The 24,772-nt window shown below is 49.9% G+C and overlaps 1 protein-coding gene across 1 annotated transcript; it reads left to right on the forward strand.

Annotated features, from left to right (window-relative positions):
• Positions 1–1,639: 1,639 nt before the first annotated feature.
• Positions 1,640–5,364, forward strand: LOC117850115 (ketol-acid reductoisomerase, chloroplastic). The gene is made up of 10 exons (XM_034731904.2): positions 1,640–1,963; positions 2,059–2,151; positions 2,416–2,481; positions 3,110–3,250; positions 3,489–3,716; positions 3,867–3,984; positions 4,059–4,198; positions 4,282–4,449; positions 4,557–4,712; positions 4,812–5,364. Exons 1-10 carry the CDS (start codon positions 1,685–1,687, stop codon positions 5,175–5,177), a joined length of 1,755 nt encoding a protein of 584 aa, XP_034587795.1. The 5' UTR covers positions 1,640–1,684; the 3' UTR covers positions 5,178–5,364.
• The last annotated feature ends 19,408 nt before the right edge of the window (positions 5,365–24,772 follow it).

Consider the following 24,772-nt stretch of genomic DNA (forward strand, 5'->3'; position numbering starts at 1 on the left):
GTTATCACGTACATGCAGGACTGATCGACGGTACCGCCGGTGCCCCTGCTTCTCTGCTGGGTAAGGGCGGTGCTTCGGAAAAATGGATGTCAATCGAGCAAGTACATAGTATTACCGAACTCTCTTCTAGGATGAATTCTGTTGCAGCAAGCGATATGCATGCTACGACTGCGATGACTGAATTGTGACATGACAGAAACATGCTTTGACATCATATAGAGCTATAGATTGGATTATTTTCGGTACGTAGCATCCAGGAAGCTGGTGGCGTTGCCTAAAATCTGGCTGCGTGTTCATTTCCTTCTGGTCGGTTTAGGTACGATACGAAACTATGGATCCTTGTGTACACACGATGATCGATGTGTATATGGGAAACGGTTTTCTTGGTGTAGCTTTCGTACATTTTTTGAACTGATATGGACGAACTCGCTTTTGAGTAGTACTGCACCGGTAAGTTTTTGCTGCTTGATCAGCAAATTCAGTTCAAATGCAATCGTTGAAGCATAGCACTAGAACAGGCTCAGCCTGTTGCACGTATGATGAATTTCAACCCCTAGATTTGCCTAGGGCCCCACATGATCGATCGGAGTCGGAGCACATTCTTTGCTGAGCTCTGGTTGGCTAGCTCGTGCACATGCTCATTTCATCCCAGAAAAAAAAGGTGATGAGTGGTGGTGGCATACTGGCATGCACGGAGCATGGTGGGTCGGCTGGCTCGGATAGAAATGGTGGAGCATTATACAAAAGCGTCAGAGATCCACACCCACTCGATTAGTGCCCATTATCCCGTGGTTACGTACTATGGTGAGGTGTAAAAGCTACCTGTGTATGTGTAGTAATAAACCCAGAAGCCATAGCTGTTTTCTTTTCAGAGGCTATTGAAAATGGAACTAAAATGTTCAGTTCTTATTTCTCTTCGGAGGCAACCCAAGTTTTCATTTAGGCCCAGCCCAAGTTGTTCCTTGTGGCAGCCCAAGTCGGATAAAGTGTCTCTGGGCTTCGAATTCTTGTACTTCTAAAGGCCTGCCGTGACCCATGGCCCATTTGGCAGCATCCTCTTCCTCTGTTGTCGCAGCCAGGTCAGCAGATCAGAAGAGCTTCGCTGGCGTCGTTCTCGGGGCGGATTCGGCTGCCCCCCCCAAGGCCCCAACCATACACACATATCCCGTGATGCGGCACACACGCGAGATCGCGACCACTGAACCCACCATGCATCCGTATCGACGCGCCAAACCGCTAATTCATCGAGAATGAGGGGCGGTTTGCGCTTTGCCTCCGGACGGCATGGGCGCGTACAAGGCTCACGGTGAACCGCTCTGCTGCCGGACGGCATGGGCCGCCGGCGGGGACGCTAAAAAAAAAGGACGCCGCGTGCTGCCGAGCCTGCGGCTGCCAGCCGCGCGGTGCGCTCGCGCATATCCAGGCGAGGCGCAATCGCAACCTGCCAAAAAACTCGCGTAGGCCCCGCGCGCACGTGAGCGGGGCGCACGGGCGGCTGGACGCGCCGCGAACGGCCGTCCTGGGGAGCCCGCGGCGCAGCGCATCACAGCCGGAGACGGCGAATCACACGGCTGGGTTAGCCGTATAAATCCACCGGGATTAGCCTGACACGGCTTCACAAGGAGCCAAGTCCCCAACAACCACTCGCCGCCCGCCGCTCGCCATCCCAGTGCCGCGCGACGACATGGCAGCGCACACCTCGGCGGCCTCCACCCTCGCCTTCGGGCACCCCAAAACCCTAGCCGCCGCCGCCGCCGCCGGGCCCAAAACCCTGCCGGCCGCGGCCTCCGTCTCCTTCCCGGCCACCCAGCCCGCGTGCCTCCTCTCCGCGTCAGCCACCCGCCGCCGGGATGTCGCCGCCATGGTCGCGGCGCCGTCGGCCGTCGGCACGGCCATGCCGTCGCTCGACTTCGAGACCTCCGTCTTCAAGAAGGAGAAGGTCTCCCTCGCCGGCCACGAGGAGGTGCGCTCCCAGTTACCATCGTTTTTCTTCTTTGGTGATGAATCTGTATGTTTTGTCACGGTTTGTTCATTTCGTGTCCAAATTTTGTGGTGCAGTATATTGTGAGGGGCGGGAGGAACCTGTTCCCGCTGCTCCCGGAGGCGTTCAAGGGGGTGAAGCAGATCGGAGTGATTGGATGGGGCTCGCAGGTTCGACACAAATGCCGCACACCATATTTCTCTTCCGCACTTTCGCAGTCATGTAGATGTTCGGTTGTGTATGCGTAGCATGTGTAGCTATAATTGTGTACTGAGAGTGACTGTGCTTAAATCGGCACACCAATGTTGTCATATGTAGTAGATGGCACCGATTTTCAGATGGATTTGTACTGCTATTTGGGTTCGGGGCAAGATAATCACTTCTTCCTCCATTTCTGTACTCTGGCTCTTGACAGATCGATGTTCGTTTTGCAGGGTCCCGCCCAAGCTCAGAACCTGAGGGATTCACTGGCTGAAGCAAAGTCGGACATTGTTGTCAAGGTTAGTTCTTCTCTTTTATGGACCATATATCAGCCTTGGTGCATGGAGCTATCTGTTTATATGAATACCAAATTGACTGAAAGATTTATGCAATTTTTTCAACAAAGAAAAGGACTATACTTTTGCTTCCGTGGAATATCCTATTCCTAATTTTATTTTCCTCTGAACTTCAGTTTACCATTCTTTATTCTGTGCAACTTGGACATGACAATTATGAGTCCTCAGGCCCCGTTTGCTTCCGCTGACTTATTTTTAGCACCCGTCACATCGAATATTTAGATACTAATTAGGAGTATTAGACTATTTACAAAACCCATTATATAAGTCGAGGCTAAACGGCGAGACGAATCTATTAAGCCTAATTAGACGAACCTATTAAACATTTGCTAATGATGGATTAATTAGGCTTAATTAGGCTTAATAGATTCGTCTCGCCGTTTAACCTCCACTTATGTAATGAGTTTTGTAAATAATCTACGTTTAATACTTCTAATTAGTATCTAAACATTCGATGTGACACGTGCTAAAAATAAATCACCGGAAGCAAACGCCCCCTCATATATTCTGCCCACTCTGGTATATACGGCACTGTTCTGTCAGTCCAACATGCTGCTTTTTTTGCTTTCAGATTGGTCTCCGGAAAGGTTCCAAATCATTTGAGGAAGCACGTGCTGCTGGATTCACTGAAGAGAATGGAACATTGGGTGATATCTGGGAGACTGTTTCAGGCAGCGATCTTGTGTTGCTATTGATATCAGATGCTGCACAGGTTTGCTTCATGATCACTAGCTGCATGGTTCCATTTGCATCCTTTTTGTGTGATACTTCTACCTGATGCTTGAATCGTGCCAAGTCTTCTAAAAGGGGTTACTTTGTTGTCCTGTCAAGTTAGTTCAATCTATATGCTGTTCTGTCGCACCCATTCATCATTCCCTTCATGCCTATATGGTACTTAATTGTTACATCTTAAGTTTTATTCATCCTTCTATATATTTCACTTTCTGCAGGCAGACAACTATGAGAAGATCTTCTCGCACATGAAACCGAACAGTATCCTTGGTTTATCCCATGGATTTCTTCTGGGACATTTGCAATCGCTTGGACTTGATTTCCCAAAGAACATCAGTGTGATTGCTGTATGTCCCAAGGGAATGGGTCCATCTGTCCGCAGGCTTTATGTCCAAGGCAAGGAAGTAAATGGTGCCGGCATCAACTCTAGCTTTGCTGTGCACCAGGTATGTTTTAAGTGATATTGCTGGAGCTTTCTGTGCTTATCAATGTTTTGTTTTCCATTATTCTATTTCAATTTTTTTATTTCAATCAAAAAACATATCGGGATGTATTTTGTGAGGAGATGTGCTTAACTTATGTTGTTCACTGTGTAGGATGTTGATGGAAGGGCAACTGATGTTGCTCTAGCATGGTCAGTTGCACTTGGCTCTCCCTTCACATTTGCTACTACTTTAGAACAGGAGTACAAGAGCGATATCTTCGGAGAGCGAGGTGAGCCTACCAACCTGTTCATGCTGCCTCTAATGATTGTGCTGTAAATCTGTAACTAACCATTTAATGTACAGGCATTTTGCTGGGTGCTGTCCATGGCATTGTGGAGGCTCTGTTCAGGAGATACACAGAACAAGGAATGGATGAAGAGTCAGCCTACAAAAACACTGTGGAGAGCATCACTGGAATTATCTCGAAGACCATCTCAAAGAAGGTATGCTATTATTCATCCTTATGTCAACCATTTTCAGTCTTTGCTTATTAGACTGTGATCTTACTTTCCTGGTTTTACCCCAGGGGATGCTTGAAGTCTACAACTCTTTAAGCGAGGAAGGCAAGAAGGAGTTCAAGAAGGCTTACAGTGCCTCGTTTTATCCTTGCATGGATATTCTCTATGAGTGCTATGAAGATGTGGCCTCTGGAAGTGAAATCCGCAGCGTGGTGTTGGCTGGGCGAAGATTTTATGTGAGTTCTGTTACATTAAACTGCCATTTCTGATGTTGGATGTGTTCATGGTTGGTTAAGTTTACAGTTTTGAGACGATTTAAGATAACATAATTATGTTTTCACAGGAGAAAGAGGGACTGCCAGCTTTTCCAATGGGCAACATTGATCAAACTCGCATGTGGAAGGTTGGTGAGAAGGTGCGCTCGACCCGTCCGGAGGGCGATCTTGGCCCGCTGCATCCCTTCACTGCTGGAGTGTACATTGCCCTGATGATGGCTCAGGTAAGGTTCTTCCACCTCATCTCATGACGATTACCAATGATAACCTCGCGTGATTGATAGAGCTTACCTTACCCATTTGCTGTTCTTCAATGGCTTTAGATTGAGATCCTGAGGAAGAAGGGGCACTCCTACTCGGAGATCATCAACGAGAGCGTGATCGAGTCGGTGGACTCGCTGAACCCCTTCATGCACGCCCGCGGGGTGGCCTTCATGGTGGACAACTGCTCCACAACGGCTCGCCTGGGATCCAGGAAGTGGGCTCCCCGCTTCGACTACATCCTGACGCAGCAGGCCTTCGTGACGGTGGACAAGGACGCCCCGATCAACCAGGACCTCATCAGCAACTTCATGTCGGACCCAGTCCACGGCGCCATCGAGGTCTGCGCTGAGCTGAGGCCCACCGTCGACATCTCCGTGCCTGCCAACGCCGACTTCGTGCGGCCGGAGCTCCGGCAGTCTTCCTAGATTGAGGTGGCGCGCTGAGGCTGAGGGAGGGAGTTTCCCTCCGAGTTAAGAGTAGTGTTGTATGTGTTGAGCGACTGCTTGAAGTCTGAACCTGTGTGAGCTGCTACCTTGGGACCTGAGGAAGCTTGGGTATCTGTTCCCCGAATAAAATGAGCCCTTCATCGAATAAACTTGCAAGGGTTTCTTACTTTCTTTAAAAGTGTGGAGTGAGTGAAAATTGGATGCATCCGATTTGCAAAACGCATCTGTTGGGGAGGGACTAATCAGTGCGCGCCAGGAGGGCTGCTGGCACTTGATCCCCGACAGCCCGATCCCGTCCCGCGACTTTCCTTTTATGGAAAGTTTAAATTCTCGCAACTTTCCATTTTTAGAATATCATAACTTATACACATAACTTTCATGCATAACTTCATAATATAACTTTTTATGAGATAATATTTAGCACAACTTCATTAGCATGCAAAACTTACGTGTACAATCTCTATGTACACTTTGTAAGAATAACTTTGAATTTTGTTTTTTAAAAGTTGTAACCTATCCGCACAATTTGTATGCATAACTTTTTTCCTAAAAATAATTTATTCATGATATCCATAATTTATACATGTAACATTTGTCATAATTTTGTGAGAATGCATAACTTATACTATATACAGTATGTACCTGGTATAGAAAAAAAATTGAAAATAAAAAACACACTCAGGTGCGTGGGGTGCGCGCAGCAACGCTTCACGTGGGCCAGCACATGGGCGGGGCTGCGTGGGACCCACCACTGGGCGCATGCATGTGCAATTATCATTGCGCATCCGTTGCATACCCGCCGCCGCCGCGCGATGCGTGGAACTCGACTCCATCTGACGGATCACGTCCTGCCGAGGGTCTTATGAGCTCCTGGCTCCTCATGGAAAACATCGCCTCGGCTCGGCTGATCGGCTCCTTTCCAGCCCTAGCGCCCAGGCAATCTCGACTCGCTTCGTTTATCCCTTGACGTCGCTGCTGCCTTCCTCCTCCCGCGGTCACCAGGACACATGCCGCCAGAGCGGGCACGCACACTGCTGCTGGAGGTGCTTGTGCGGCTGTCGTACATACATCTATGGATCCACCATAAGGTTTGGATAGTCTTAAATATGATGCTGGACATCGAGACACTTTGACATGGAGACCAACCACCCTCCAAAGCCATTCAATCCAACCAACACACAGCACATAGGGTATTACGCAATCTGTGTTTACCTTCGAGTTCCTGATCTCGACGAGCCCCATTAACCAAAACACTACCTTAGGCACCCCCTCGGTAGGTTGCCGGGTATAAAACATCGACATAGGCCATGCACACGCACTCGCTGCTGCCTCTGGAGGTGCTTGTTGAGGCCACCAGCGCCGTCAGAATGTGTGCACGATGTGGCTTCAAACCTCGCAGCTGCTGGTCCAGTCGGTGCTGCAGTGAGACATGGTGGATGCGTGGTCGGGAGGAGCGTGGTGGCACAAGGCTACCACGGCACCGCGGCCGCCGTGTGGGCGAGTAGGGATGACCCGGACATGTCCTTCACTGCGAGCCTGACTACCTCGACCGATTGCAAAGACATGTTTAACAGTTTGCCTCACATGACTCCAGCATCAAGGAGAGAGACGGCACATAGCTGACGAACCTACTGCTGATGAGAAACTGAGAAGGTGCTGGCTTTAAGCACAAGCTATGGATAGATAGAGCAGCTCTCCATTCCTCCTAGTCATTGGATAGCACTTGAAAATGAAAGCAAGACTAATCCTGGCAGGATAAATTGTGTTTGTGATTGTAGATTGTAAGGTGCTTGAACATTGTGCACTAATCAAATTGTGTATCGATGGCAGATCAAGTTGTGATTGTAGGTTGGTGATTTGTAAGTTGTAATATGATTGACATTTAAGATCTTCTATAAATTGAAGGAAATTGATGTGAGGTGTTTTCACAGTTATTGCCATGCTAAATTTATCTGTCGCTTTGTGTTTTGTTTATCCACAGTTTTTTGCAAACTGAAGAGATAGTGCACAATGGAATTCCAAATTCCATGTAAAAAAAGCTACAGTGCACATGTGTCATCATGAGTAGCATTCTCGCTTGTAATATGAGAGTTAATGTTTGATTCCGATACAACATAATGCATCAAGTAAAATTCATTATTACACCATAATAAAATTCAGGATAAATAACAAAAACAATACTGCAAAGTGGCAACTTTAACACCTTAGCATAGTTACATGTTTTCATGATTGGACCCTCCAGTGAAATGTAATTTCCTAACTGCAGACTGGAATGTGGTGCCTTGATCAACTCCAAGTAACAAACTTCTATATCCTCCTTATATATATGGAGAATTCCCAATCATATTAAAGTGTGGCATTATCGTATTACCATATTCACCTTGGATCAACGGAGAATATAAGAATTTCCGATCATATTAAAGTGTGGCACCATAGTATTACCATATTCGCCATGGATCAATGGAGCAGCCATGGTAGAAGAACTAAGATCATGTGTCATATTAAATGTGCGTATAAGTAAATAAATTGTGAAAAGAGTATAATTAGTCTGAATCAAGTCTTACAGTTAATTGCTTTGGATCAGCACCTCCATCTCCATTTTCTGCAACAGTATTTGGATCCTCTCCTACAGTTGACAAAAAATGAACATAAAAAAATTATTATAGAAGCAACCATAAGGGAAGAAAAACCATCTTGAATGGGTAGGATCACTACCTTTCTTCTTAGCACTTTTGCATTTCCCCGTCTGATTCGGAATAAATATTCTTCATCTTCACTGTCTTCTTTTCAACCATATTTTTGAAACATGCATTCTTTGGACCTTTTACCACCTGAGGAACTCTAAAAGATATTACACCATTCCATGTGTGGCGGAACCACCTCGGATTAGCTTGATTAAAACATGGTTAAGTCGCCTAGCACGCGACGCTCATGCCTTAGCCAAAACACAGGGGAATACTCAACTCAAGGCTAACCTATTACACCACTATCCAAAACTTAGGTTGCCGAGGAGTACAACAAAAGATAAGATCCCTATAGCTCTCCATCTACGAGGGAACACTGTGAGTTGGAGAAGGGGCGTCGCCATCCTCAATGTTCATGCTGGACGCTCCCATGACCTCCTCAGGGTCTTCTTGCTCGTCCAATTGCATTTGAAGGGCATGCATGTCGTCGAGCTCGGCGTGGTGCTCGTCCAGATGAGCATTAGTAACTGCTAGCTCCATCTCGACCTCCATCTTTTCTTCGGACAGCTCGATCATGCCATCCACCAGGTCTGTCACTTCTCCCTCGAGTTCGGAGATTCGGTCTTGCATGTTGTGGATTTGTATTCCTCTCTGGATGAGTTGATAGGTTTGTCCCACCAGGTCTCTCTTGGCGGCGTTGAAGTGCCCCTGGGTGTCTACGGCTATCCGAGCCAAGACAGCCATGCCTCTGCCTTGAAGCTCGATCAACTGATATAAGGCTGACATGCATCTGATGGTGGTGGAGATGGTGACCAGCGAGTGGGATGTGGCCAACACCTCTATGTTGTTGACGCGATCAAGCCACGCCGGGTCCATCCGGTCTCGGGCAGGAAACAGGCCGATTGAGTCCAAGGTGACCTCAAGCGGGTGCACCTGATAGAACTGGGTGAGGATTTGTAGAGCAGCTGACTCCCACGTATCCTCCAGGGTGTGTCCGTAAGTCGAGACTCCGAGCTGGGGCCACTCGGGTCGCACAGGAGGTGGAGGTACCACCGCCTGCACGTTGCACCTCTGTACGCCGTGCTCCAGGTACATCCGTCCCACGTATAAGGGCGGGGACTGATACCCGAACCACCTCAAGGTGTCCCACAGAATAGCAGGAAAACCTTCAAAGTGTGACCACGTCGAGTGGGAGAAGCCATCGGCGCCGTACACCACGTGTTCGGGGGCGGCCATTTGGAACCAAGAACCAAAACAACATGAGATAGAAACTCTAAGAAGAAAGGGGGTCGGACAGAAAAGTACTCGGATTTGACCGAGCACAAGCGGGAAGAAAGCTAGAAATCCTTAGAACCGAAGAAGAGATTTTCCAAGGCAAGGTTGCTTTAGGGAGGTGGTTTCACAGATTTTAGTTGATGACGCATGCACGGCCTACCTCGTCTCTCAATCAAAATAACTGCCAATACTTGGTCTTACGCAGTCAGTGCCGGTGGCAAGGCAACCAGTACGTCTCTCCCTATAGTAGCTAGTCAGTTCTAGTAGCGTCTCCTAAGCGAACGCGGTTAGTGTACCTGCAGGAAACACAACCACATGAACCTTTCATGCCAGCACCCACGAAAGCGTCCCCAAACATTACCGTTCACTATAGGAACGACACCCATGCGTTCAAGGCTGCATGGACAACACAACAACCGTGGAAATAGGTCCCCTTGAATGGAACCGTATAACCCTTCACATACTCGTGATGCGGAATCAGCGCACATATAATAGACGTGGGCGAACAACCATGATGATAGGCTCGTTGGAATCGAACCATACCACCCTTCGTATGAATTAACATACGGAACCTGCGCACATGTGATAGACGTGAGCGAAACAACCGCGATGATAGGGTCCTTTGAATAGAACTCCCTATCAATCCTCGCATACTCGTGATGCGGACTCGGCACACGTATGATACACGTCGCGAAGTGCTGGGAGTTACCAAGATAACCAATAAATATTAGCCACCTAAAAACAACCCCGAAATCCCCTAGGGCCTCTCGTGCTAAAGTCATCCTTAACGATCGTACGGGATTTCCAACAGTTTTCTTTTGCAAAATTTTATTTAAAAGAAGTGTTTAGGGCCTATTGTGTTCTCTGTCTTGCTAAACCAGCTGTGGTACCAGCTGTGGCGGAACCACCTCGGATTAGCTTGATTAAAACATGGTTAAGTCGCCTAACACGCGACGCTCATGCCTTAGCCAAGTTAACACGAAGTGCCATCGGATTTCATCCGATTTAACCACTTTAATAGGACCGAGTTAGCAAACTCACACGAAAGTGAGCGGTTCCAGAGAATACAACAAGTCCACTGAGTTAAACAATTTGACCATTTAGTTCAACAACAAAACGAAAAGCGGAGTTTTACAAGGTTCAAAAGCAGCAGAAAGATAAAATAGCGGAAGCTAGCGCCGGGGTCGGACGTCCTTGGTGAGACCAGCCAAGACATCAGTGATCCCTGTCCTCGCCGTCCGAGGAGGGATCCCACTCGACCGTCCAACCCGGAGGGAGTTGGGGCGGCCAAGTGCCAACAGGAGCGGACTCAGGAGCTGCGACTTCACCTGAAAAGAAAGTCACAAACAAGGCTGAGCTACTAAGTTCAACAAGACTTAACCGGCCGGGAGTAAAACTACTCCACCACTTCTAGACATGCGAGGCTCTTGGGCTGAGGGGTTTGTTTGCCAAAAGCACTAAGTAGATCCTTAATTTCAAAGTTTTAGCTCAGATTCTAGGTTCATTAACCGGTCTAGGTTGGCAACTTACTCTAAGCAACAAAGATCCAACCAAAAGGGTATATAACATCATCAAGACCATGTCATCATCAGATTCCTTTATTACTCAGTGTAGCATAGCAATCAAGCAGTCTCAAACTGTGAGAGGCAGACGAATCGATTCGAGTTCTTTAACCATGCATGGTGAACCTATCCTCACGACATCCACGCACCACCGAGGTCGCTTCCTGTGTCGGCCTTCCCCATCAATTCCCTAACCCGTGTCGGGCCCATTTCCTTTGGTGCAAGGTTCCACAGAACCGGCCTCTACCATTCTGTGACCACACTTGCCACCACGTGCGGCCGTAGGGGAACTCCGTTCCAAGGACAATGGGGCGACCGCTCACGTCTAGATTCAATCCGGTACTAGGCTTCCTCATCCCATACTGAGTATGAGGTTAGTACTTTCAAACACTTGATCACGAACACCACCACTGTCGGGCCTTAACAGATTCCATAGACAGACGGGGCAATCAGCCGACCACCAAAAGTTAACCAGAACCCTGCCCCGTCCATCGTCCTTATAGTTGTAATAGAAGGAGAAACAACCAACTCCTATAACTCGCGAGTGACAGGAAATCACTCGGCTTTTACCGCTTCCTATTTAAGCATAGCAACTACTCGGTCCAACAACTAGTGTTCAGATCAAGGAACTACGCCATGCATCTACGGTTGCAAACAACTCCTATACGTAAATGCACAAACATGATTAAGAAGGCATGCGCAAGTTTGAGAAACTGTGTTTCATGCTCCGGGGCTTGCCTTCAAGCGAGGAAGAAGGGAACTGGTCTTCTGCTGGGGCGGCTTCGGCTTCTGGAAGCGGTACTCGGCTACAACTCTGTCTTCTGGCGCCGGGTACAGCTCGTAGACGCCGTCAGCGAGATTCAACTCTACACGAATGCAAATGCAGGAGTTAGTACTTAGACGGTTATTTCAACAGCAACACTTGCAAATTTTAGCCCAGAAACTTGTAGCAAGGCTACGGAAAAAGTGGGGAAGTTCACTTGAGTTGGTGGAGAGCAAGGTAAAAGGGTTGGATGGGAAGAAACTTATGATCTGACCCTTAGACTAGAGGAATAGCTGTGCTGGGGGTCCTCAGACTTAACGCAGAGAAGTCCCCAATTTTTAAACATATACCCTTAGGTCAAGGAAAAAGATACAGCCGAGTCCTCGGGCGAGGCGGAAAAGGGTCGGCGAAACAGACAGGGTCGGGCGAGGCGGAAAAGGGGTCGGGCGGACAGACAGGGTCGGGTGAGGCAGAAAAGGGGTCGGACAAACAGAGAGGGTCGGGCGAGATGGAAAAGGGGTCGGACAAACAGACAGGGTCGGGCGAGGCGGAAAAGGGGTCGGACGAACAGACAGGGTCGAGCGAGGCGAAAAAGGGGTCGGACGAATAGAGAGGGTCGGGCGAGACGGAAAAGGGGTCGGTAACTTACCTTTCGTTTATAGGTGAAGCTTGGGGTCGGGAAGGAGCAGACCGGGGCGGAAGGAAAGCACTAAGACTTGTGCAGCGGCGAGGTCCGGCGGTGCTCCGGCGGCGGTGGTGCTTCTTGTGAACACCAAGCAAGCTTTAGCACAGCGCGGAGGAGCAAGCGGCTGGGTGGATTGGAAAAGGCGGGTGTTGAGCGGCGGAGCAGGACTTTGGGGGTGACACCTTCGGCCATTAGGCACTGGAGACAGGGCGGCGCAGGCGCGGTTTTGCCGGTGGTTGCGATTTGGCGAAGGCGGGCGTCGTCGTGCGGCGGATCTGATGGGTGTGACCGGGGGAATGGCGCTAGAAGCAAGGTTGCACAGGTAAGAAGACAGGCGGGCTGCGGCTGCGCGGGCGAGCGCGAAGCAGCGGTCTGTCGGGGCACAGCTGTGGTAAGGCGGAAAAGGAGCTGTCGCGGCCGGGGTCGGGGTTGGCGAAGGAGGAACCGTCGCGTAGCGCATCTGGGGCGGCGTGACTGGGGAGAGGCGGCGGAAAAGCCGGGAGGCATCGGGCCTTGTAGCTGGGGGTCCGGCGAGGTGATGATGGACGCGAGCTGCGAGGCGCTGCAGAAAGGGTTGCAGAAGGCTTCCGCTGCGATTGGGGAAGAGGGCACGGGAATCCATCCGGTCGCGGCCGGCGACGGGGCGGAGCGGCGAGGGTCGGAGGAGTTGAGCGACGCGGCAGAGAAGCTCTGAAGCGGGCATGCCACTCGAGTGCGTCTGCACCGGGAGATCGGGGAAAAGATTTGCGGGTCCACTGATCAGTCTCGGTTTGTCCTCTGCTCAAGATTGAGAAGGGCACTGCCTTGGGGAACTCAGAAGGGACCGACGGGGTGGGTTGGGGGTCTGCAGGGGTCGGAGCTGGGAATCGGCGGAGAGGGGTCGTGTTCTCAGGGGTCGGGACCGGGGCTGGAGGTTGAGCACTTAACCCGGGGAAGCTGAGTCAGCGGGATTGGGGGACTCGGATTAAGATTTACTCAAAAGATTTAGGGTCGGTCGTCACAGCCTACCCCCCTTAAAAAGAATCTCGTCCCGAGATTCGGGTGTGGAGGTAACCAGTGGGGGTGTGCAGTCCTTACCTCCTTGGCTGGAAAGAAAACCTTGGAAATGCTTGTTCAGATACTCTTCGGTCTCCCATGTTGCTTCATCCTCTGTGTGGTTACTCCATAGGATCTTGTACATTTTCACCACTTGGCGTTGGGTGCGCCTCTCCTTATGGTTAAGAAGTTTGGCCGGGCACTTAACATAGGTCAAGTCGGGCTCGATTTGAAGTTGCCCTTGCTCTAAGATCTCGGTTGGGACTTGGACACATTTCTTCAGTTGAGATACATGGAAAACATCATGTATGGCCGAGACCTATTCTGGGAGTTGGATCCGGTAAGCAACGGGTCCACAAATTTCCACAATCTCATAAGGGCCAATGTAACGGGGAGCCAATTTCCCTTTTACTCCAAACCGTTGCACTCCTTTGGTCGGGGAGACTCGAAGATACACATGATCACCAATATCAAACTGCAGGGGCCTTCTTCTCTTGTCGGAGTAACTCATTTGTCAAGATTGGGCGGCCTTGAGATTTGCTTGAATTATCTTCACTTGTTCTTCTGCTTCTATTACTAAGTTAGGGCCATAGATCTGTCTTTCGCCGGCTTGTGACCAATTCATTGGTGTCCAACATCTCCGACCATATAGGGCTTCAAATGGTGCCATCTTCAAGCTAGTCTGGTAGCTATTATTATAGGAGAATTCTGCCAATGGTAAGCACTTATCCCAATTTTTGTCATAATGGATGACATAAGCTCTCAACATGTTTTCAAGGATTTGATTTACTCTTTCGATCTGACCATCGGTTTGAGGATGATAGGTTGAGCTACGGATGAGCTTGGTGCCCATTGATGCTTGTAGCTGTTCCCAAAAGCGTGCTACAAATTGAACTCCTCAATCAGAGATGATCGTCCTAGGCACACCGTGCAGGGAAACAATGCGGTCAAGATACAACTCCGCATACTTCTTGGCCGTGTAGGTGGTGTGGACAGGAAGGAAGTGGGCAGACTTGGTCAGGCGGTCCACAATTACCCAGATGGAGTCATGCCGCTGCGATGTAAGGGGTAGTCCAACAATGAAGTCCATGCTGATGTCTTCCCATTTCCAAGAGGGAATAGGTAGGGGCTGCAGGGTACCTGCTACCTTTAGATGGCTGGCTTTGACACGTTGGCAGGTGTCACATTATGAAACGTATCGTGCAATCTCTGGCTTCATTCCACTCCACCAGAAGATTTGACGGAGATCATGATACATCTTATTGCTGCCAGGATGGATTGAGAACTTGGAGAGATGAGCTTCATCTAGGATTTGCTTTCTCAGATTGGGGTCGGATGGTACAACTAGTCGGTTCTCATAGTACTCTCTCCCATTCTTATCCTGTCAGAATTGCTTATACCCTTCATCCTTCAATGAAATCTTCCTTGTGATCCGCCTTACTTCCTCATCCTCTAACTGTGCAGACCCAATTTGATCTTCCAAAACAGACTCAAGAGATATGCGGCCGAGGGTGCCATGGGAAACAATTTCCAAACTGAATTTTCCCATCTCATGACACAGAGTCTCGGTGAAGTTTGTGGCCGACAAGCAGTTGCAAAAGGTCTTGCGGCTAAGAGCATCGGCCACCACGTTGGCCTTGCTGCGGTGATAGTGCACTTCCTAATCATAATCTTTTATCAACTCCAACCATCTCCTTTGACGCATGTTGAGGTCGGCTTGAGTGAAGATATACTTGAGGCTCTTGTGATCGGTGTAGATGTTGCAGTGAGTGCCCATCAGATAGTGTCTCCATATCTTTAAGGCATGAATCACTGCTGCCAGCTCAAGATCATGGGTCGGGTAGTTCAGCTCATGAGGTCGTAACGCCCGTGAGGCATAGGCAATGACTCGGTTGTCTTGCATAAGAACACACCCAAGTCCAGTGCCAGAGGCGTCACAGTACACGTCAAATGGCCTAGAAGGGTCGGGTTGAGCCAAAACCGGGGCTGAGGTCAGCAAGTGCTTCAGGGTCTTGAAGCTTCTTCACACTTGTCGTTCCACACAAATCTGACCTCTTTCTTCAGCAGCTCAGTCATCGGCTTAGCTATCTTGGAGAAGTCTGGTATGAAACTCCGATAGTAGCCTGCTAGTCCAAGGAAACTTCGGATCTGGTGCACTGAGGCGGGAGGCTTCCAGTCCATGACTTCCTGTACCTTGCTGGGGTCGACGGCTATGCCATTCCGAGAGATAGTGTGTCCCAAGAACTTGACACTATCTAACCAAAATTCACACTTGAAGAATTTGGCATAGAGCTGATGATCTCTCAACCGTTGGAGAACCACGTGAAGATGATCGGCATGTTCTTCCTCGTTCTTCGAGTACACTAGGATATCATCAATGAACACCACCACAAACTTGTCCAACTCGGGCATGAACACCGAATTCATGAGATACATGAAATAGGCGGGTGCATTGGTGAGTCCAAAAGACATGACCAGGTACTCGTAGAGTCCATATCTTGTGGAGAAGGCGGTTTTGGGAATGTCGCATGGTCAGATCTTGATTTGGTGATAACCTAAATGAAGATCGATCTTGGAGAACACTCTTGCTCCAGCTAACTGATCAAATAGGACATCAATGCGGGGAAGTGGGTACTTGTTCTTGACAGTCACCGCATTGAGGGGTCGGTAGTCCACACACATGCGTAGACTTCCGTCCTTCTTCTTCACAAACAAGGCTGGGCAACCCCAGGGTGAAGTACTGGGTCGGATGAAGCCTTTTTCCAATAGATCCTTCAGCTGGGTTTTTAACTCGGCCAGCTCAGCAGGTGGCATCCGATAGGGTCTCTTGGATATCGGAGCGGTGCCAGGCTGCAGCTCAATGGCAAACTCGATCTCTCTGTCTGGCGGCATGCCAGGCAAGTCATCTGGAAACACATCCGGGTACTCACAGACAACAGGAAGGCTTTCTGTCCGGGCTTCCGATATAGGGTACGCACAAGGAAGTGCGTATTTAGGGGGTTTCAAGGGTAGGGTGGAACTGCCATGAAAGGGTGAGTTGATGTGGAGAGTTTGGGCAGTTGTATCTAGAACCACTTGGTGTCTGGTCATCCAATCCATCCCAAGGATGATATCTATTCCTTCCAGGACAAGGATGATGAGATTTTCCTTAAAAAGAGTTTGGCCTAGCTGGATAGGTACAAGGGTAACGATCTTGTCTGAGGCTATCTTCCTTCCCGGAGTGGAGATCACATATGATCCTTTAGTGTGACCGACACTCAGCTCACATCTTTCTCTAGTCTTACTCCCGATGAAGCTATGGGAGGCTCCCGAATCAAACAAGACAACAACAGTTTGATTTAAGACAAGGAAAGTACCCGTCATCTCTGGCGCACCTTCGGGGAGCTCGGTCAAGCTGGTGTAGTTGAGCCGTCCTTGGCGAACTTGCACCTTGGGCCTTCTTCCTCTGTTCGCCATGGGGTTCTGGCCAGACTGCTGATTCCTGTTCCTAGGGCAGTCCTTAGCGAAATGCCCTTCATTGCCGCAGGTGAAGCAGCGGTTACCATTTGCAGGACACGGTGGTGGCGGTAGGGTCGGCCGGGGTGCCTGTGGTTGGAAACCAGGAAAACGAGGTGCCGCTGGTGGGGGTCGGGCAACCCATCTTCCCGACTGCTGGGGTCAGCTGGGCGCCTGTGGAGGAACCATCCTGAACCTTCGAGCGGGCGGGCTCGGAAATGCCACGGAGGCCTTTCTCTTCTGGTCGGCTTTGAGAGCCTGCATGCAGTCCTCTTGGGAGATAGCCAGATTCACCAACTCGTTATAGGTATCCACCTTAATGGGGTTCAACCTCTCTCTGAGCTCCAAGCTTAGCCCTCTGCGGAATCTGTCCCGCTTCTTCTCATCTGTGTCCGCATGGTACCCAGCGTACCGGCATAGATCATTGAAAGCCTGCGCATAGTGCAGGACATCTCGGTTTCCCTGGGTAAGGTTCAGGAACTCGTTGAGCTTACGCTCCAGGAGACCTTCCGAAATGTGATGCCCTCTGAACGCGGTCTTGAACTCGTTCCAGCTGACAGCATGGTCGGCTGGCAACATAGCATGGTAGTGATCCCACCAAAGCCGGGCGGAACCACGGAGCTGTTGAGCCGCAAACCGGGCTTTGTTATGGTCGGGGCACGGGGCGGTGAGGAGCTAGAACTTGGATTCGATCGTACGAACCCAGGCGTCGGCGTCGAGCGGGTCTTGTGTTTTCTGGAACAAAGGGGGCTGCGTCCCCAAGAAATCCTCATAGCGAGCAACATGAGGCTGCTGCTGAGTCCTTCCCCCATGGGGTTGCTACTGTTGTCCTTGTGCAATAAGCCTCAGCAGCTCGGTTTGAGCCGCTAAGATCGCCTCCAGCGAAGGCGGGGGCGGGGGCGGGGGAAGATCCTGTCTCTGCTCGCTGCTGCTGAGCACAGAGCCAGATCTGGTGCGATGCACCATCTGCAAGAGCCAACGTTCCATTAATTCCATAACCTCAGAAGTATTCCAAACAGATGGGAACGCACATGTTAAATCCTCAAATGCGACTCTTGCCGACAATGCAACACAACACAGCTTTATTAAGGAGATACACACTTCCTCTTGCCATTTCAGTTAGCAACTATCTTAGTTCTGCACACGACTTCGGGCGAACCATAACCATATCCCAGGAGTTCCATTATATCCGACCTTAGGCCAAGGGGTCGGGCTAAGCGAAACAGCACAAGAAGGGGTCGGGCGAAGCGAACCGCATAAGAAGGGGTCGGGTGAAGCGAACTGCACAAGAAGGGGTCGGGTGAAGCGATCCGCACCAGAAGGGGTCAGGTGAAGCGAACCGCACAAGAAGGGGTTGGCGAGGTGGACAATCGCCTCGAGGGGTCGGGCGCATCGGACCTCGTGACCCGGGGTCGGCCAAACTTTGGACAGACCCATAGAAAACGGGTGTGTGGTCACAGCACAACTCACACAGTCTGGCATCCCAAGCGTGTTGCAAAAGAGTCAAAGGTCAAGCTAAGATCTGATTTCACTGAGATCATTACATGGTTGTTTCCCCCAAAACACAGGGGAATACTCAACTCAAGGCTAACCTATTACACCACTATCCAAAACTTAGGTTGCCGAGGAGTACAACAAAAGATAAGATCCCTATAGCTCTCCATCTACGAGGGAACACTGTGAGTTGGAGAAGGGGCGTCGCCATCCTCAATGTTCATGCTGGACGCTCCCATGACCTCCTCAGGGTCTTCTTGCTCGTCCAATTGCATTTGAAGGGCATGCATGTCGTCGAGCTCGGCGTGGTGCTCGTCCAGATGAGCATTAGTAACTGCTAGCTCCAACTTGACCTCCATCTTTTCTTCGGACAGCTCGATCATGCCATCCACCAGGTCTGTCACTTCTCCCTCAAGTTCGGAGATTCGGTCTTGCATGTCGTGGATTTGTATTCCTCTCTGGATGAGTTGATAGGTTTGTCCCACCAGGTCTCTCTTGGCGGCGTTGAAGTGCCCCTGGGTGTCTACGGCTATCCAAGCCAAGACAGCCATGGCTCGGCCTTGAAGTGACCAGCGAGTGGGATGTGGCCAACACCTCTATGTTGTTGATGCGATCAAGCCACGCCGGGTCCATCCGGTCTCGGGCAGGAAACAGGCCGATTAGGTCCAAGGTGACTTCAAGCGGGTGCAGCTGGCAGAACTGGGTGAGGATTTGTAGAGCAGCTGACTCCCACGTATCCTCCAGGGTGTGTCCGTAAGTCGAGACTCCGAGCTGGGGCCACTCGGGTCGCACAGGAGGTGGAGGTACCACCGCCTGCACGCTGCACCTCTGTACGCCGTGCTCCACGTACATCCGTCCCACGTATAAGGGCGGGGACTGATACTCGAACCACCTCAAGGTGTCCCACGGAATAGCAGGAAAAACTTCAAAGTGTAAGCACATCGAGTGGGAGAAGCCATCGGCGCCGTACACCACGTGTCCGGGGGCGGCCATTTGGAACCAAGAACCAAAACAACATGAGATAGAAACTCTAAGAAGAAAGGGGGTCGGACAGAAAAGTACTCGGATTTGACCGAGCACAAGTGGGAAGAAAGCTAGAAATCCTTAGAACCGAAGAAGAGCTTTTCCAAGGCAAGGTTGCTTTAGGGAGGTGGTTTCACAGATTTTAGTTGATGACGCATGCACGGCCTACCTCGTCTCTCAACCAAAACAACTGCCAATACTTGGTCTTACGCAGTCAGTACCGGTGGCAAGGCAACCAGTACGTCTCTCCCTATAGTAGCTAGTCGGTTCTAGTAGCGTCTCCTAAGCGAACGCGGTTAGTGTACCTGCAGGAAACACAACCACATGAACCTTTCGTGCCAGCACCCACGAAAGCGTCCCCAAGCATTACCGTTCACTATAGGAATGACACCCATGCGTTCAAGGCTGCATGGACAACACAACAACCGTGGAAATAGGTCCCTTTGAATGGAACCGTATAACCCTTCGCATACTCGTCATGCGGAATCAGCGCACATATAATAGACGTGGGCGAACAACCGTGATGATAGGCTCGTTGGAATCGAACCATACCACCCTTCGTATGAATTAACATACGGAACCTGCGCACATGTGATAGACGTGAGCGAAACAACCGCGATGATAGGGTCCTTTGAATAGAACTCCCTATCAACCCTCGCATACTCGTGATGTGGACTCGGCACACGTATGTTACACGTGGCGAAGTGCTGGGAGTTACCAAGATAACCAATAAATATTAGCCACCTAAAAACAACCCCAAAATCCCCTAGGACCTCTCGTGCTAAAGTCATCCTTAATGATCGTACGGGATTTCCAATAGTTTTCTTTTGCAAAATTTTATTCAAAAGAAGTGTTTAGGGCCTATTGTGTTCTCTATCTTGCTAAACCAGCTCTGGTACCAGCTGTGGCGGAACCACCTCAGATTAGCTTGATTAAAACATGGTTAAGTCGCATAACACGCGATGCTCATCCTTAGCCAAGTTAACACGAAGTGCCGTCGGATTTCATCCGATTTAACCACTTTAACAGAACCGAGTTAGCAAACTCACACGAAGGTGAGCGGTTCCAGAGAATACAACAAGTCCACTGAGTTAAACAATTTGACCATTTAGTTCAACAACAAAACGAAAAGCGGAGTTTTACAAGGTTCAAAAGCAGAAGAAAGATAAAATAGCGGAAGCTAGCACCGGGGTTGGACGTCCTTGGTGAGGCCAGCCAAGACATCAGTGATCCCTGTCCTCGCCGTCCGAGGAGGGATCCCACTCGACCGTCCAACCCGGAGGGAGTTGGGACGGCCAAGTGCCAACAGGAGCGGACTCAGGAGCTGTGACTTCACCTGAAAAGAAAGCCACAAACAAGGCTGAGCTACTAAGCTCAACAAGACTTAATCGGCCGGGAGTAAAACTACTCCACCACTTCTAGACATGCGAGGCTCTTGGGCTGAGGGGTTTGTTTGCCAAAAGCACTAAGTAGATCCTTAATTTCAAAGTTTTAGCTCAGATTCTAGGTTCATTAACCGGTCTAGGTTGGCAACTTACTCTAAGCAACAAAGATCCAACCAAAAGGGTATATAACATCATCAAGACCATGTCATCATCAGATTCCTTTATTACTCAGTGTAGCATAGCAATCAAGCAGTCTCAAACTGTGAGAGGCAGACGAATCGATTCGAGTTCTTTAACCATGCATGGTGAACCTAACCTCACGACATCCGCGCACCACAGAGGTCGCTTCCTGTGTCGGCCTTCCCCATCAATTCCCTAACCCGTGTCGGGCCTATTTCCTTTGGTGCAAGGTTCCACAGACCCGGCCTCTGCCGTTCTGTGACCACACTTGCCACCACGTGCGGCCGCAGGGGAACTCCGTTCCAAGGACAATGGGGCGACCGCTCACGTCTAGGTTAATTCCAGTACTAGGCTTCCTCATCCCATACTGAGTATGAGGTTAGTACTTTCAAACACTTGATCACGAACACCACCACTGTAGGGCCTTCACAGATTCCATAGACAGATGAGGCAATCAGCCGACCACCAAAAGTTAATCAGAACCCTGCCCCGTCCATCGTCCTTATAGTTGTAACAGAAGGAGAAACAACCAACTCCTATAACTCACGAGTGACAGGAAATCACTCGGCTTTTACCGCTTCGTATTTAAGCATAGCAACTACTCGGTCCAACAACTAGTGTTCAGATCAAGGAACTACGCCATGCATCTACGGTTGCAAACAACTCCTATACGTAAATGCACAAACATGATTAAGAAGACATGCGCAAGTTTGGGAAACTGGGGTTCATGCTCCGGGGCTTGCCTTCAAGCGAGGAGGAAGGGAACTGGTCTTCTGCTGGGGCGGCTTCGGCTTCTGGAAGCGGTAGCTCGGCTACAACTCCATCTTCTGGCGCCGGGTACAGCTCGTAGACGCCGTCAGCGAGATTCAACTCTACACGAATGCAAATGCAGGAGTTAGCACTTAGACGGTTATTTCAACAGCAACACTTGCAAGTTTTAGCCCAGAAACTTGTAGCAAGGCTACGGAAAAAGTGGGGAAGTTCACTTGAGTTGGTGGAGAGCAAGGTAAAAGGGTCGGATGGGAAGAAACTTATGATATGACCCTTAGACTAGAGGAATAGCTGTGCTGGGGGTCCTCAGACGTAACGCAGAGAAGTCCCCAATTTTTAAACATATACCCTCGGGTCAAGGAAAAAGATACAGCCGAGTCCTCGGGCGAGGCGGAAAAGGGTCGGCGAAACAGACAGGGTCGAGCGAGGCGGAAAAGGGGTCGGATGGACAGACAGGGTCGGGCGAGGCGGAAAAGGGGTCGGACGAACAGAGAGGGTCGGGCGAGACGGAAAAGGGGTCGGATGAACAGACAGGGTTGGGCGAGGCGGAAAAGGGGTCGGACGAACAGACAGGGTCGGGCGAGGCGGAAAAGGGGTCGGACGAACAGACAGGGTCGGGCGAGACGGAAAAGGGGTCGATAACTTACCTTTAGTTTATAGGTGAAGTTTGGGGTCGGGAAGGAGCAGACTGGGGCGGAAGGACGGAAGCACTAAGACTTGGGCAGCGGCGGGGTCCGGCGGTGCTCCGGCGGTGGCGGTGCTTCTTGTGGACACCAAGCAAGCTTTAGCACAACGCGGAGGAGCAAGCGGCTGGGTGGATTTGAAAAGGCGGGTGTTGAGCGGAGAGGAGAGTTCCTCAGGAACTTAGGTGGCAGCGCTTGAGCACAAAACGGAGGAACGGCGGTAAGGCAGCGATGGCGAAGGGGACTCCGGTGGGACTCTGGCATTCCCTTTTATAGCTGCGCGGGGAGAGAGAGAGCTGGAGCAGCACGAAGACCGGGAAGAAAAGAGGGAGTGCGCTGCCATGGCGGCGATTGAGCAACGATGGGCGACGGAGTAGGACTTCGGGGGGTGACACCTTCGGACATTGGGCACTGGAGACAGGGTAGCGCATGTGTGGTTTTGCCGGTGGTTGCGATTTGGCGGAGGCAGGCGTCGTCGTGCGGCGGATCTTATGGGTGTGACAGGGGGAACGGCGCTAGAAGCGAGGTTGCACAGGTGAGAAGACAGGCGGGCTGCGGCAGCGCGGGCGAGCGCGAAGCAGCGGTATGTCGGGGCGCAGCTCTGGCAAGGTGAAAAAGGAGCTGTCGCGGCCGGGGTCGGGGTTGGCGAAGGAGGAATCGTCGCGTAGCGCATCTGGGGCGGCGCAACTGGGGAGAGGTGGCGGAAAAGCCGGGAGGGATCGGGCCTTACAGCCAGGGGTCCGGCGAGGTGATGATGGGCGCGAGCTGCGAGGCGCTGCAGAAAGGGTTGCAGAAGGCTTCCGCTGCGATTGGGGAAGAGGGCGCGGGAATCCATCCGGTCGCAGCCGGTGACGGGGCGGAGCGGCGGGGGTCGGAGGAGTTGAGCCACGCGGCGGAGAAGCTCTGAAGCGGGCATGCCACTCGAGTGCTTCTGCACCGAGAGATCGGGGAAAAGATTTGCGGGTCCACCAGTCAGTCTCGGTTTGTCCTCTGCTCAAGATTGAGAAGGGCACTGCCTTGGGGAACTCAGAAGGGACCGACGGGGTGGGTTGGGGGTCTGCAGGGGTCAGAGCTAGGAACCGTCGGAGAAGGGTCGGGTTCTCAGGGGTCGGGACCGGGATTTGAGGTTGAGCACTTAACCCGGGGAAGCTGAGTCAGCGGGATTGGGGGACTCGAATTAAGATTTACTCGAAAGATTTGGGGTCGGTAGTCACACCATGAGCCTGTGTCACATTCATTCGGAATTAGAGGAACCTTATTTGATTTTTCTTGCATCTTGCTAAGAGAAGTATCTGCTTCCAAGTCCAACTTCTCTATGGCTTTCTCCAAATCATCAAGAAGCTCTCTTGACATTGAACATTTTAATGTAATGGTTGTAGCCTTTCGAGAGATAAGACTCTGAGGGCATGCTTGCACAAAATACCTATACGATATGGATACCATTTTTAGCAAATTGTATAAAAAAGTTATATCGCAGATCGAAATGCAGATACGTACCTATGGCTTCAATCTTTCTGCAAGAGCACGTAACGGTAGAATCTGCACTGTTGAACACTACTGTTGCTTCATGATCGGATTGCATGTATGTGACAAAGAATGTCAAGTTGGTCCTTCAGTTTGTAGCAATTTACAAGACAATGTAAATTGTTTTTTAAATTCATCCTCAAACTCAGAATACATCCTTCTTGTGTATGATTCGGCTGCGATCTTCAGCATAGGTAAATCTGGGGTGTAAGAAACCGCGTCCTTTCAATCTGATTTAAAGTCTTCATCCAACTCATTTTCACGGAGACTAACTACAACCTTCGCACATTCTACAAGGAGTTCCGAAAGACCAAGTTTCCTATGAAATCTTTTCTTAAAGACATTGTTCATACCTTCACTCCTTTGAGTCGAGGTCATATTCGCTGTAAAAGCATCATGGTACACAGCTGCCCACTTTGCCCTAAAATCATATAGGTTTCTCATCCAAGAGTTATCCTCCAGGTTATATTCAGATAACAACTCATTCCACTTGTCGATGAAGTAAGTCTCCGATCTATATTCATACACACATCTCTTAAAATTAAGTAGAAACTTATTATCTGACTCATGAATTACATGCCCAAGATGTTTAGCAACATTTAGGTAAATGTGTCACAAACAAAGGCGATGACTTGTATTTGAGAATACATAAGAAATTGCTCCAGCCATGACCACATCTTTATCAGTTAAAATTGTCCTTGATGTATACCTGACGTTATTGTTAGAAAGGTTTCAAAGAGCCAAACAAATGATTCAATAGATTCATTAAATATCAATGCAATTCCAAAGATTATCGTTTGCTTGTGATGGTTTGTTCCAAGGATCGAAGCAAAAGGCATCTCAAACTTATTAGTCTGAAATGTAGTGTCAAATGACACAGCATCACCAAAGCATTTGTAGTCCATAAGAGATTGATCATCTGCCCAAAAACAATTTGCTATCTGACCATCTTTCTTATCTACCTGAACAACATAAAAAAATGTAGGATCTGCTTGTTTCTCAGGTATTCTACCGG

Source organism: Setaria viridis, chromosome 3, assembly GCF_005286985.2.
Source record: "Setaria viridis chromosome 3, Setaria_viridis_v4.0, whole genome shotgun sequence".
Classification (NCBI taxonomy): domain Eukaryota; kingdom Viridiplantae; phylum Streptophyta; class Magnoliopsida; order Poales; family Poaceae; genus Setaria; species Setaria viridis.

Excerpts from the sequence above, each read along its gene's own strand:
- LOC117850115 (XM_034731904.2), top strand. The coding sequence starts at position 1,685 with ATGGCAGCGCACACCTCGGCGGCCTCCACCCTCGCCTTCGGGCACCCC. Across the intron at positions 3,251-3,488 it reads TGATATCAGATGCTGCACAG|GCAGACAACTATGAGAAGAT; the intron begins GTTTGCTTCATG and ends CACTTTCTGCAG. Across the intron at positions 4,713-4,811 it reads TTGCCCTGATGATGGCTCAG|ATTGAGATCCTGAGGAAGAA; the intron begins GTAAGGTTCTTC and ends CAATGGCTTTAG.